The sequence below is a fragment of the Polyodon spathula genome, chromosome 19 (genome assembly GCF_017654505.1).
Source record: "Polyodon spathula isolate WHYD16114869_AA chromosome 19, ASM1765450v1, whole genome shotgun sequence".
Lineage (NCBI taxonomy): Eukaryota > Metazoa > Chordata > Actinopteri > Acipenseriformes > Polyodontidae > Polyodon > Polyodon spathula.
Window position 1 is genome coordinate 26,294,285 of NC_054552.1, and position 14,647 is coordinate 26,308,931.

Genomic DNA, 14,647 nt, shown 5'->3' on the forward strand with positions numbered 1-14,647 from the left:
AACTGTAAACATTTTTTGCATTTCATGGGAATAAAATGTAATACCGATATCCTACAGACTGTTCAGCCTAAACCCCATTCAATACTGAATTTCATTCTATACACAGAGATGCAAAAGTAAATGAACTTTGCCTTGCTTGGAAAGATTTAACGCGTCCAAACTACTGAAATGATGGCGCCTTTGATCTCTGACTAATATACTGGAAATCCTGCTTGTCCATGATTGTCACGGTGCTAAATCTTACAGCCATATAGACTCATTCAAGTGTGCATGACCATGATCTGGCACACCCTTTAGGAATGTGCATACGTTTGTCTTTGGTACAACAAAGTGCATTTTTCACTGAGGTAATAATGATTGGCTAGAAATGTCACAGCACCTATGGATTATTCATCCTCATAACTTCAAACACTCAATAATATAGAAAACTTCAAACACTCAGCAGTTTGCTTATTGACTTAATTCTATATAGCCTATGAATTATATTTTGATCCAGAACTGATACATTTGCTGCTGCATTTATAACACAGTCATTTGGTTTGGTATGGAATATTCAAATTGCACTGAAAACTTTAAATCTTTCTGCACAAAAAAGCAACTCAGAAATGTCTTGCTGTTTCTACTTTTCAGTTCCTGTGCAAAAAAAAAAAAAAAAAAAAAAGTCATATGGACTTTGTAAGTAACAACCTGTGTCTGACAGAAGCAACTGTGTTCCGTCAGTATCAGCCTACAAATCTTTCTTCTATAAAAGAAAGCACAATTCTACAAAGTGTTGGGGTTCCATTTGGAGACTTTGCAGGAGTCTACAATCTTTTAGGTGTTATATTATAATTCCCTTGCCACCACTTTTAATAGCATAAATCTTTGATATTATATACTTCCCTCTGTCCCCCTGCTGATTAACAGTGTACTGGTAGCGGAAATGGACGATCTGTATAAGTTTTTGCCAGAAAAGACATATGGCAATCTCAAAAGGGATTTGCACACATGAATATTTACAGCCATCATTCATTTTTGTCTTCCACAGATATGTATCAAGGACAAAATTTAAACAAATATATTCAAGTTCAAAATCAAGAATCTCGCAATTTATTTTTGTATTATAGCTTATTAAACACTAAGCGGAATACAGGCCAGTTCCTTTTAAAAACCCTGTAAATTAAAAGCGAAGGAGAAAATGGGGATGATATTACTACTTTGTTGCTTATAAAATACTGACTGTGCCAAAAACTTTGAATAAATTAGAACTATGCAGACAAAAAAAATGTCTCATCGCGTCAGTTTTTCAAAAGCAAGCTGACAGCGCTGTGGAAAGCATTGTAAAACAACTCAGTTTCATAGACTTAAGAAGCTGTGCAGGGTAGAGGACTTACCATGTTAACCTACTATGCTGTCTCTTCATAAAGTCCAAAAAACGTGCATCATTTTAAACTAGAATAAACAGCACCGGATTAAATCTGCATTACTTATACAAAATGTACCATTCTGTGATCTGAATAGGCATGTTCCATTAATACCTGGGCTTTTAAAAGACACAAAGGTCATCAACATATCAGGAAGCAGAAGTTGACTTTCCCATATAGATTTATGTTTATACTGATAACATTTTACTGAAAATACCTATAGAGAAGGTATTTTCAGTATGGGATTAATCCTATGGGGCACCTTTAAGACCGATGCGGAAGTGTAAGAGTAAGTGTGTAACATGAATCCAACATCCTGGCTGTAAATATAAAAATGACAGTGATCAGTATCATGAAAAAAAAAAATAAATAAATAAATAGATCACCAAGACCTACTGGTAAATATGTACAATAAGAGTGACATACTCATAGACTGTACCTAAAGCTACAGGTTTCATCTTATATCCCCAGATTCTGAAACTCAGTAATAACTAGTAATGAACAACGCAGCAACCACATTTTATCACAATTGGTTAAGTGGTTTTCAATACAGGTCAAACATACCCTTGCAACACTGTGTACATTAAAAAGTACATTATTTTCCATTGGTTATTACTGTGTCCTAAAATGTCAAGTAGGGTCCTATTTGGGTCGCAATAGTTCAAAAGAGAATGAAATCCAATGAACAGAAATCTTTCGGGTGGCTAGAGGATACAAGTGATTGTACATAACTTCAAACATTCAACCACAACTTAGAGGTACGAGAAGGTTGTTCTAAATGTGTTGTACAGGTGCTGGTTAAAGGTGTTGTGTGTAGTAGCCCTGTGTAAATACTATTCTCACGTTTTAATAATACTTACCATTAAACTATCTACATTACAATCCCCCAGTCCTGAACTGCCACAAAACGTTGACACTGACTGGCGGAGTTTTTAATGGTGTGTGGTGTAACCAGATGACATTTCCTACCTGCAAAATGCAATTTAACTAATAAACCACAAAATGAGCCAACAATACAATGCGATATTGGCTACAGGAAAAATAGAAAACGAACGCTTCCAGCATACAGATGAGTCTTTCATCACCAGGAAGGCCATTGAAAAGACTAAGCTTCTCCTCCGGTGTCAGTCCCCATACTTGGATGGCGTGGCAACGGGGCATGGTACACGTTTATATTTTGTAACATCTAAAACATATGAATTTTTTTGTTAATAAAATAATATAAAATAGCATCATATTTCAAGGTCCAATGTAACTATGACGGGCCCCTTTTGAAAATACTATCGGTTTGTACACATATATATATATATATAATATATATATATATTATATATATATATAATATATATATATATATATAATAACACACCTTATGTTTCTAAAAAGATAACTAGTAATACTGTTGCCTAAGTGCCAACGGCTGTAGCCCCGTAACCTTTACACTGCATCTGCTGGTCTCTATGCTCTAAATGCTCTCTTACTTGCCTTTTTGGAGTAATTAGCCCTCACCTTGTAAGTGGATGTGCTCGAGGATTTAATAAATAATCCTGGGACTGGATTTCCTTGCTGTTGCTGAGACGCCGTGCTGTTGGTCTGGTGGGGTGAGTTCGAATCCTCTGACTCCTTTCCACTGTGATAGACCACCCTGCTTTCTGAGATGTGAATGCTTGAAGCACAGCCCATGCTTCAATGCACGTTTTCCCGAATGTACTTTTTTTCACCTTGGCTATTGATGATGTCGTTGTTGCTTTTTTCTTCCAAAATAGTATTATTAATATTTTACGTGCATATTGTTTTTAACCTCCCATGGCGAAATGATCTCTCCCGTTTTTCTCCCCGAGACCATGAATAATATATTATCTTCCAGTTTCTCTCCCCCACCAGGAAATATATTTATTTTCCTTTAGGTTTTTTTTTTTTTTTTTTACATTAAATTATATGGCAGCATTCTAGCGCATATATAAGAGACACTTCTGCAAATTAATCTATGCAAAACCACAGCGGTTCATTTTTTTCAGTCTTTCAATTATACGCATTTCTATCTTTATTAAGTCGTACGCAGTATATTTAGCCCCTCTATACTTTTCAGTTGTCCTTAATTGAACAGTTTTACCCCTTTAGCTATCGTTTATCCATTATTTTTTCATGGTTTGTTGTTGTTTTCTTTCTCCACACCCCAGAGACAAAAATATCTGTTCTTCTTTCCTGTAGTTATTTTTTAAATTTTAACCCACAGGGTTTAAACCTGTTTTTACCATCGTTTCCATCAGCAGGCTATTTAAATTCACACAATATTCCTCTGGGGGCTTTGTGTCTGGAACTTCTAATCTCCCTACCCACCCCCCTACTTTCCCCCCCCCCCCCCCAAAAAAAAAAAAAAACCTTCAGTCCAACCAAACATTCCATTCAATTAGAGAAAAGGGGCTTCTGTTTGAAGAACCTCCATTCAGATTGGCGTGTTTCGTTTCTTAATAATATTATTTAAAAATGACAAACTGCAGGCGCAAAAAAAAAAAAATTACATGTAATGTATCAAAGGCCTTCCATTTTTTATATGTAGTACCACCGCTGAAGAATGGATTCAAAACACAGACTGCTCGGCATTCTTTTAAAGTTTCAAATTGCGGAACAAATGGAAGCCAGTATTTATTTACTTTTTTTTAAATCAGCCACAAAATGTTTTTTTCTTTTTTTTTTTTTTTTTTCCTTCAGTGAGTCTTTCTCAGCCTCTCGAGTGTTTGCCCTTCCAATTCTTCAGCACTGCTTGACAGCGGCAGATCCAATAAAAGCACCCCGCAAGGATTAACCTACAGCCTTTACAGACGTCAATGCAAATGAGCTGAAGGGGGCGAATCAGCAACTGCAGGCCCACGGCTGGGGGAGAACCAGGTGGTAGAGGGAATTTCAAAAAATCAACATGTAAGTTGCCAAGTGCAATGTGCCCTAGTGATACTTTCAAATACGAAAACAGTTGCAGCGTTACATAGAAAACACATGACTACATTATTCTGACTGAAGCACTGTACTGCACACTCTGTTTACAAGTTGTGTTAAAGTGCTGTTTTTGGTAACTTTTTTAAACTCCTGCGTGCTCCTAGTCTTCACACTGAAATAAGAGGTAAGTTCTGTACTGGTCACATCATAGTTGCAACAGATTTTGGACGGAGGTCCAGTAGCTCTATAAATGACCCATTATATTTGTTTAGTATCACAGCATTGAAAAGCTACCCAAACTACTGCATTATACTACACTTTCTCAAGGGTAATAATAATAATCCATATTGTAAAATATTTGTACTAGATTAATTATAGAACTCACTTTATTATGTGCTAATAGTGAAATGTCCCTAAAAGCACCAAAGAGAGGGTACATACGGTACAGGTACATTAAAGAACCAGCAGCTGGGCTGGGTCGAATGTCTTTGAATGATTTCTCCAGTGGTTTTATTCTTTTTTAGTTCATGGGTTTGGCTTGTTAAGCACTCAGACTCTGAACAACGAAAGACTTCAGACATAGCCCAGGTATTTTCACAAAGTCTATCTACACAGCTGCATTGTGTCCATCACTGGTAAGCATTTCTCCATGTGACAGTTGTTTGTGGGTGAACAGCTCTTCTTAAATGAGTGTGGTTGTATTACAATTGACACAATCATGACATTTTGTTTCACGTGTAAAGGTATCAACTGTATGATGGACGATGTGATATCTAGAGAAAGGGCCAAGATCCAAAAAAAGAATTAGCTTGAAATAAAAGGAACAAGATCAGATAGTACACACAACTGGGGCAATTATACTGACGTGTGTATGCATGTATGTATTTAGATTAAGTTCAGTTAACAATCAGTTGAAAGGGGTCACCATAGAAACAATTTTTTGTATTATGCCTTCAGATTGTTGGGAAAATACTCTAAAACTTGACACACTGACTTCAAGATACTGCCATCCTTGGGTAGTGAAAATGCTGGGCTACAGGCACTCTTTGGCACCCGAAGAAATTCCTGAAATATTTAGCATCTGTGCTGGCTATCACTACAACCATATCACAGCAAATATTAAATAAAACAGTAAGTATTATAATGAACTTATTTTATTAAAAAAAAAAACGAAATGTACAGCTTTAACTAGAATTTTAGTGCATGTGAAATAAAGATTAATATTAACATTTCATGGCTTTTTCTAATAAATCTTGTGTCATATATATATACACACACACACACACATACATCTATACATACATACACACAGTGGTTTGCGAAAGTATAGACCCCCCTTGGCATTTTTCCTATTTTGTTGCCTTACAACTTGGAATTAAAATTGATTTTTGGGGGGTTTGTATCATTTGATTTACACAACATGCCTACCACTTTGAAGATGCAAAATATTTTTTATTGTGAAACAAACAAGAAATAAGACAAAAAAACAGAAAACTTGAGTGTGCATAAGTATTCACCCCCCCTGCAAGATACTGCAGGAATTTCCCTGTATTTAGCGCCATCCATCATTCCTTCAATTCTGACCAGGTTCCCAGTCCCTGCCAATGAAAAACATCCCCACAGCATGATGCTGCCACCACCATGCTTCACTGTGGGAATGTGTTTGCGCCAGACATAGCGTTTTCCTTGATGGCCAAAAAGCTCAGTTTTAGTCTCATCTGACCAGAGTACCTTCTTCCATATGTTTGGGGAGTCTCCCACATGCCTTTTGGCGAACACCAAATGTGTTTGCTTATTTTTTTCTTATTTTCTGGCCACTCTTCTAAAGCCCAGCTCTGTGGAATGTACGGCTTAAAGTGGTCCTATGGACAGATACTCCAATCTTCGCTGTGGAGCTTTGCAGCTCCTTCAGGGTTATCTTTGGTCTCTTTGTTGCCTCTCTGATTAATGCCCTCCTTGCCTGGTCCGTGAGTTTTGGTGGGCGGCCCTCTCTTGCCAGGTTTGTTGTGGTGCCATATTCTTTCCATTTTTTAATAATGGCTTTAATGGTGCTCCGTGGGATGTTCAAAGTTTCGGATATTTTTTTATAACCCAACCCTGATCTGTACTTCTCCAAAACTTTGTCCCGGACCTGTTTGGAGAGCTCCTTGGTCTTCATTGTGCCGCTTGCTTGGTGGTGCCCCTTGCTTAGTGGTGTTGCAGACTCTGGGGCCTTTCAGAACAGGTGTATATATACTGAGATCATGTGACCGATCACGTGACACTTAGATTGCACACAGGTGGACTTTATTTAACTAATTATGTGACTTATATGTGAAGGTAATTGGTTGCACCAGATCTTATTTAGAGGCTTAATAGCAAAGGGGGTGAATACATATGCACGCACCACTTTTCCGTTATTTGTCCATTACATGAAATCCGAATAAAAATCCATTTTAATTCCAGGCAGTAAGGCAACAAAATAGGAAAAATGCCAAGGGGGGGCAATACTTTCGCAAGCCACTGTATATATATATATATATATATGTCAAAGAAGATTTTTGTGGCTACCAACTGCATCAGTTTTAACCGAACGCCTGTCACTCTGCTTGGAGTCACATTAGATCTCTGTAAATCTGTTTTTAGACTGTAGTTTTCAACATGCTCACAGCAACGTATATCGCACTTGCCTTCCAGAGTGTGATTTGTTCCACTAAAACAGTCTGCAAAAGGGGGCTAGCCTGGGCCGAAGTGTGGCTCACTGCTTTCCGATCACCTTGGTTGAGATAGACTTAATAAGCGATCAGTGCTTGACTCCTGTCTTTAAATAGGTTTAACGGTCCATGTTATTATTTCATTCAGTTCCTTTTTTACATTTGTATTTGTACTGTAGGTAACATTTCAGTTGCCTGCAAGTATTAAGAAAATGAGCCTGATATTTTGAGACTGAGAATGACACTTGGAAGCCTGAACAATATAGACATACACCTAATATAGCTGTCTTCAAAACTATGTTTTACAGCTCTAGGCCAATACACCTTTAAACTGTTATTCTACACCAATTGTACACCAAGCTCATTCTTTCATTAGGTCACAATGCAGGGTGTAATTTCATCACCTGATCGTCTGTCTAACACAATACCTACATTGTTAACACAAGTACCTAATGTGAATTGCTTAAAGCACATCACTTGCTTAATTTGTATACAGGAGGCTGTGTGGTCCAGTGGTTGAAGAAACAGGTTTGTAACCAGAAGGTCCCTGGTTCAAATCCCAGCTCAGCAGCCACTGACTCCCTGTATGACCCTGAGCAAGTCACTTAACCTCCTTGTGCTCTACCTTTCAGGTGAGATGTTGTTGTAAGTGACTCTGCAGCTGATGCATAGTTTATACACTCTAGTCTCATATCTTGTAAAGTGCTTTGTGATGGTGGCCCACTATGAAAGTGACACCTTTTTCCACTATGAAAGGCACTATATAAAAAATAAAGATTATTATTATAATGCCGTTTGGCACAATCTGTTTGACAAAAAAGAAATATGTTGATATTATCATTTTTGGGGGCTGTATGGTAACTTTTCTGACACAATGCTTTAACAATTTAAACGTTAGTCTTGCAGGCATATTTGGAGAGGTTCTGATACCTGAAAAATGTGGTGTTGCCAGGCAGACACACAATATATTTCAATGTATTTTATCTAGTTCTGCCTCTAAGCGAGCCTTGTTGGATGGTAAACAAAAAAAAGAGACTTCAGTACGTTTTTAACAGTTGTAACAGAGCTATAGAGAAGAGTGGCAAAATATTTCTGGCAGACAGGAGCTTGTGCCAATGCAATGCTCCCTCTGGAATCCCCAGAAAAGACTGCCAACTTCACACAGCCAGGATGCAAACCTGCGCAGTATGACTCACCCAGCACATCATGCAGCCGTGTGTTTGTCTTGAAATGCACAGAATGTAAACAATCGTAGCGAGAGGCAAGATATGGACAGAGGTGACAACAAAGAGGACATCAATTTACCTCGCTCAAGAGTGTTTAGGAAAATTACAAATCAATACATCACCTACTACTTCCATTTTCAATTGCTAAAAAATGCTTTCTATGCACAATGATTTGCAATGATGGTGGTTACTCTCCTGTAACGTTCCCTGCTTTGCCACACTATATATTTAAATATATAGATTGAAGGGGTTTTATCAGAAAGGAGTTGCATGTCCTCATACCTCCAACCCACTTGCTCTTGTACTCCCTGAATTCACACTATGGGGTACGTTTAACAGTGTTTGATTCTCCATAGCCCTGCCCAGCTTCAGGTTGAAATATCTCACAATCACAGTTGAGAGTTAACACTTTTGTTCAACGTTTGTTGAATATGTGCATATCTCATAGTTAATTAGCCATGAACAACTATAAAGATGCGGGCTGCTTGAGGCCTCGCTTGTTCGTTCTGGAGAAATACCACTCAAGTTTGCAACAAAAATATAAATATATATAGTGGGTTTGAATTTAGCTCAGTGAAGTGGTGGTCTGTCAGCTGTCATACTCCACATGTTCTTTCAAACCAAGTATTTGATGGTTCTGATTGGTTAAGATTGTATACATAACATAAGGTAGGCAAAGTAAAGGTAGATAATAAAATAATTTCCCATTCCTTCAGGTAGTTAAAGGCTTTAAAGGTGTATTTTACTATACCTTTAACTGAAAATGTCTTGTTTGACGGGGTTGTGCTTTTCTTTCTTTTTCAATAGCTCTAATCACTTATTGTGTGCTCATGCATTGCTGAACATTGAATATGAAAACCAACAAGTCTACTATTTCATTTTAAATGACAGTTTAAAAGGTGAATACCCATTTACACAGATGATTCAAACATTGAATCATTAAATATAGATTTCCTCTCATGCAAGAGTTTAAATACGCAGGTCTGTGTAGATGAGCTCTAAACGTCATAGGGATGCCTCATGTAACTTAATTTACGTATTTCATAGCTGAGCTAAGGGATCCCCTTAGCCCTGGTATTTCAGTCTACAGATTTATGTAATCCAGATCATTTAATGATGTCATCTTGAGTCATTTTGTAAAGGAGCAGATGGTCTGGACTGATTAAGCTCCTGCTATAGTGTTAAAAGTGTACATCTTCTCCAGTGTACAGATGTCACCCCCTGTATAGAAAATACAGCACAATTCTAAACTTTAAAAAACACCAAAACCTTTTTTTTTTTTGTGCCATTGTAGTTCCTAAGTACAAGCTTTGTTTTGGGGATTTTGAGACACACTGTTGCAGAATGTGAGCTGTATGGCTTTGTGGTCTTCTTACCACATGAAATGACATCTTGTATGCAGTAACCTTACATACAGCACAGTGTACAGTCCCAGAGGGATGCTGTTACTGGGAGTGGCATTGTGGAAGCTCACTAACGCTTCGCTTCCCAAACTGAACATGGATGAGAGGAGGGGTCCATGTTTGAGAGCCATTATATTTAAACGTGAATTTAAAAAAAAAGACATTTACTTAAGCAAAAATAATATTTGTTTCCCTCAGTTATATCCTAACCATTTCTACCAGTACTCACGTGAAAACCTAATGATAAAAGTTATGTAAAGCCCTGTTTATAATGTTTAGCTGGACATTCTGCCCTAGTGGAGCCACCATAGAGAGACTGGGGAGGAGCGAGCGAAGAACAGGAGAGACAGAAGGTGAGAGGAGTAGGATTGTGTATTTGGAGTGACCACTGCTATTTAAATCACTGCAAGCTGTTTGTATCAAGTCTCCTGTTTCTACTACAGGACTTGTATAAGAGAAAGAGAGATTCTTAGACTGATGGCAGTGGTGGGATAATTAAAACCAGGCCATATGTCTGATGGAATGGTGGAACGTGTGAACAGATCAAGGATCAATTGGCAAAAATCCTGTACGATAAAGGTGGAGAATGGGAACAAAACATCAGCCAAGTAAAACTTGCTTACAACACCACTATGCACTCAACTACTAAGCACACCCCATTCTTCCTGGCTCACGGACGAGAAGAAAAATTGCCAGCAAATCTATTTCTAGATGGTGTCTTTTCACCACCAAAGGCTATAAAAGGCACTCCAGGAGAGTATGCTGAGTGTTCTTCGCCAGCCACTCCAGGGTTTGCCACCTCAGTACCTAGCACCAGCATTGCTGTCCATTCATTAACAACTCTGTCAGGATCTTACCAACCACGTCCTCAAGCACCAGCACCAGAACCATCCCGGGTTTTGCTTCCCCCATTACTCAACCTCAGGTGCTCCTACAGACTGTTCTACAGCCACACAGAGGACAACACAGGTGGGGCACAACAGTGTTCGACAGCCTCAATATCTCAAAGACATGTTGCTTTATTAAGACGTTATTTTTTATATGGACTGCAAAGAACATGTTTGTTAATTGTGTTGTTTTGTTCTCTATTGTTTATCACATTTATAGTTTTTTTTTTTTAATGAAGTAAGTCACTTGTTTGCATAGTAAATTGTAGATCAAGTTCATCTAATGGATGTTTTGTTGTTTCCTTTAGAAACGAGGAAGCTTCTTCCAACAAAAGGGGAAGTATACTTAAGAATTATTCCTGTTAAAGGTTTTTATAATGTTTAGCTAGACATTCTGTCGCAGTGGAACCAACTTTGAGAGAGTGGTGAGGATCGAGCGAAGGAGAAAATAAAGGAGCAGGATTGTATCTAGATTCTACGACCACTGCTACTTAAATGACTATATTTATATAACACCAGGACCTCTATACAAGAAAGACAGAGTATTACAATAATAAGAGCCAGGTAATGAGTCTCACCTTGTTTCATTAGAAAAATTCCTAACAATTACATTTAAAAGCCAATCTTGTTTCGTATAAACCAGTCTCATGTCGTTGATAAAGTTTCAACTAACGGCTGCATTAACAATGTAATGCAATTTTAATACATCAAAAACACTAGGCTATGTATGGAACAAGCACGATAAGCGTATTCATTTACCAGTCAGAGAAGGCGGGCAAATCGATGTATATCATTCGCTTATTTACCCTTGAAGTCACAGCACTTATTTTTTGCTATCTGTCAACTTTCACACAGCACACGCACTTTTTACACCCGAGATTTCTAAAAAGAAAATAGTTTGTGGTTTTTCAAACCTTGTGCGGTGGTCCATTTTTAACAATCCCTTCTTCTTCTGTTTTCATTCCGTTGTGTTCTTCCATCTCCTCCCTTTTCTAGACACGCTTTCCTTTGACAAGTTCTTCCACACAGCACAGTTCCCACAGAACACGTGACAAAAATAAACTTGTTTTTATTTTTTATTTATTTGATTTTTTTTTCTTTTTTTTAAAAAGTCACCAATATTCTGTTACTATGGCCATCTCTGTATCTTTCTTGTTCCATTTGATGTGCCCACTGTTCTGGCTACATACAGTATATCCACAAGCCGATTCGGGACACAGTTATCGTGTTAATGTATTTGACAGCTTGATGTGCAAATTCTCAGCACTGTCAGAGATCAAGGCGATTGCATGACAATTAATAATGCGAAACGTGTCATATTTCTGATGGTAAATTCTTTACTAGCTGCCCTCGTAAGTTCGTGCACACTTCAACAGAACCAGAAGCGTTCTGCAAACCGAGGGACCACGTTTTTGTTTTCAAGCCGCTCCTCTTTGTTCACAGAACTAGACCTGAGCTATACTCAATAGCAAGGTCACTCACTCGGCAAACCACAACGTCGGCGTCATGAAACCTAATGAAACCTAATAAAACCTATTACAATACTGCTTTCTCTTTTACCTCCCAGGTTAAATAGCTGTCCTCTTACACACAGTCTTATCTCTAACTCCATTGCAGTGTACGTCAAAGCAGTGCCTTGTAATATAGGTTCAACATAGGCTACATGATAAAAGAGAAACACCACCTACTGTTTTGATGTTTGTTACTTGTGGAATTCTTTAAGTTCTGAGTAGATATTAGGATTTCATTTTGCTACCAGTTACGTTATGGCAGCAGATACATTTTTTCTGTTTTAAAGCGTCACAACTTATGTCTGGTGGAATTATATAGGCTGTTATGTTCGGTTAGTGTTAGTTGGCATTGGAAAGGTCAATGGTCAATACTCAGTATAACCCTCTAAATGAACCTCTTTAGTACAGCCCTCATTAGCTCCTGATGATATATGCAAGTGGCTTGCAAACACATTGTGCAAACCTACAAAATAGGAATAAGTGTTGTATGACGGAAATAGGCTTCCATAGGACAGAAGCCAAGCGCCCTCTACTGAGTAAAGTAGGTATAGCAAGACTAGAATTCACAGCTAAAATACATTTACTTAAAACGCGAAGCTCTAGAGGCTGGTTTCTCAGAGAAGACCTAATATTACTTTAGCTATGTTAGTCGAAGACAACGGCGCCCCTCGTCTCCGGCACAGCTGACCCAAGACTAGTGCTAACTGCAATGTACTTCAATTCTCTCCTCTCAATGTACAGTTTTTCATTAAAAAATGATGCCAGGTACTGCACTAGGTTGAAGAAAACTTCCAAATATGGGGTTGGAAGGGTGAAGAGGTGATGGTCTAGGACAAGAGTAAGTGTAAGAGTTCAAATACATATTTACCATGAGATATGTTTCTTTCGATGCTGCACATTGTAGACCTGTGTCCCAAAACAAACTGTCCACAGCTAGGAGCTATTGCATCATTATATTGGCTGTAACACTTAATTAGAGTTGAACAGGTATTAACCATAAACACATGACTTAGATTGGAAGTCATAAAAACAGGCAGCATTTTACTACAGTATTTGATAACTCATCATAGCCAGGGTTATAATAATACAAACCTGATGAATGGAATTCAGCTATAGTTAGTAATCCATGTTTGGCGCATACCAAAAGCTTTTCAATTTAAATTATTTAGTGATCCAAGATTAATAGCAGATCTTTAGAAATAATAATAAAAAAATACCTATACACTTCACTGTTTGGAAAATGAATTGCATAAATGGTTTCAATGTTGCAGTGAAATAAAAAGAGAACACATTTATATATAAATCTGATATATTAAAAAAAAGGGGGTTTGTAATTTTGCTCCACACTTACTTTAATGGACCTAATTATCACACAGATTTACAGCTTAATCAAACAAAGTAGAGAATTCATGTCAAAAACAGTTGTTATTTATTTATTTATTTTTAATATTTTGGCTGCAAGTTTGTAAATGTCAATAACAAATATTGAACATTTAGTACAAGTGTCTTCAATTCTTGATTTCAACAACATAAATACTTTAATACAATTGTGTAAACATACTTATACATTGTTTCACTGAGGGAAAATTATAGCTATTTAAAATTAAAAACTCTTATAAGAATAGGAAAAACAAAACAACTGCATTGCTTAAGACTTAAAAGCTGCATAAACCATTGTCATTATGAAGAAAAAAACAGGTAAATAGCATCTTATTGTGCGTATAAAATATGAGTTGTCTTATTTAATGTAGTTTTGTTATTTAGATTTACATTGTATCATTATTTTATGTTTCAGTCACCTCATCCTTCTTTTAAAAGACAACGGCCTGTGTTGCAGGGGGAGCAGAATACTTGTTACACCCTGGTGTACCTGATGTTCAGACATGATTGTAAGAGTTCAATGAGATCCACAAAGATGTGATGACAGAATTAAGATAATGATATTTCATACATATCACAAGTTATCCTTTATTAAACCATATTGCTGAAACATAACCTCACACTTTTCTCACACTTGTTTTCAATGATTAAAAAATGGTTCGGTATCCATTGAACTTTACACAGGAAAAAATAAATAAATATATATATATATAATATATATATATATATATATATATATATATATATATATATATGGGCATAAAGTGTGCATAAAGTGTGAGCAAAAGTTTGACAACCAAGGTTTGCTAACATCACCTATTTAGAAGCAAACTCAGGACAAATTCAGATGTTCCTTAAGGAATAAGACAATTATAGCAACGTACAAATTTAGTTGGAGGTCATGAGGCATGCCTTACTGGTTTTGCACATTTTAAAGCATTGTATTCCTTAAATAGTGCCTTTGATGTTGCACCTGCTTGTAAAATCAAGCCCCATAACTTTAACTAAAAGCACTGCTCCCTACTGATATTCTTCTTGCAGCCTCTTGCCGATTAAGAGCTGGTAATGACACAAGCTGAACAGTGCAGTCTTTCTAGCACAATACAAGATTTTTTAAAATATGTTGGGGTGAGGGTGGGGGTGAGGGTAAGGGTGAGGGTGAGGGTGAATGAAGCAGGGAACATGACAGAATGATTAGGGAACGCAAACA

The 14,647-nt window shown here is 37.3% G+C and overlaps 1 protein-coding gene across 2 annotated transcripts in view; it reads right to left on the reverse strand.

Annotated features, from left to right (window-relative positions):
* LOC121294757 (high affinity cAMP-specific and IBMX-insensitive 3',5'-cyclic phosphodiesterase 8A-like) overlaps positions 1-11,823 on the reverse strand; it is a 67,431-nt gene extending 55,608 nt beyond the window's left edge. Inside the window, exon 1 of one of the 2 annotated variants that reach the window (XM_041218826.1) lies at positions 11,461-11,823. In XM_041218826.1, coding sequence (XP_041074760.1) covers positions 11,461-11,526 — 66 coding nt within the window. In that variant the 5' untranslated portion in view covers positions 11,527-11,823. Of the gene's footprint in view, positions 1-2,912; positions 3,702-11,460 lie in introns of those variants that run through there. The other variant, XM_041218825.1, reaches the window with a different exon arrangement.
* Between the last annotated feature and the right edge of the window lie 2,824 nt (positions 11,824-14,647).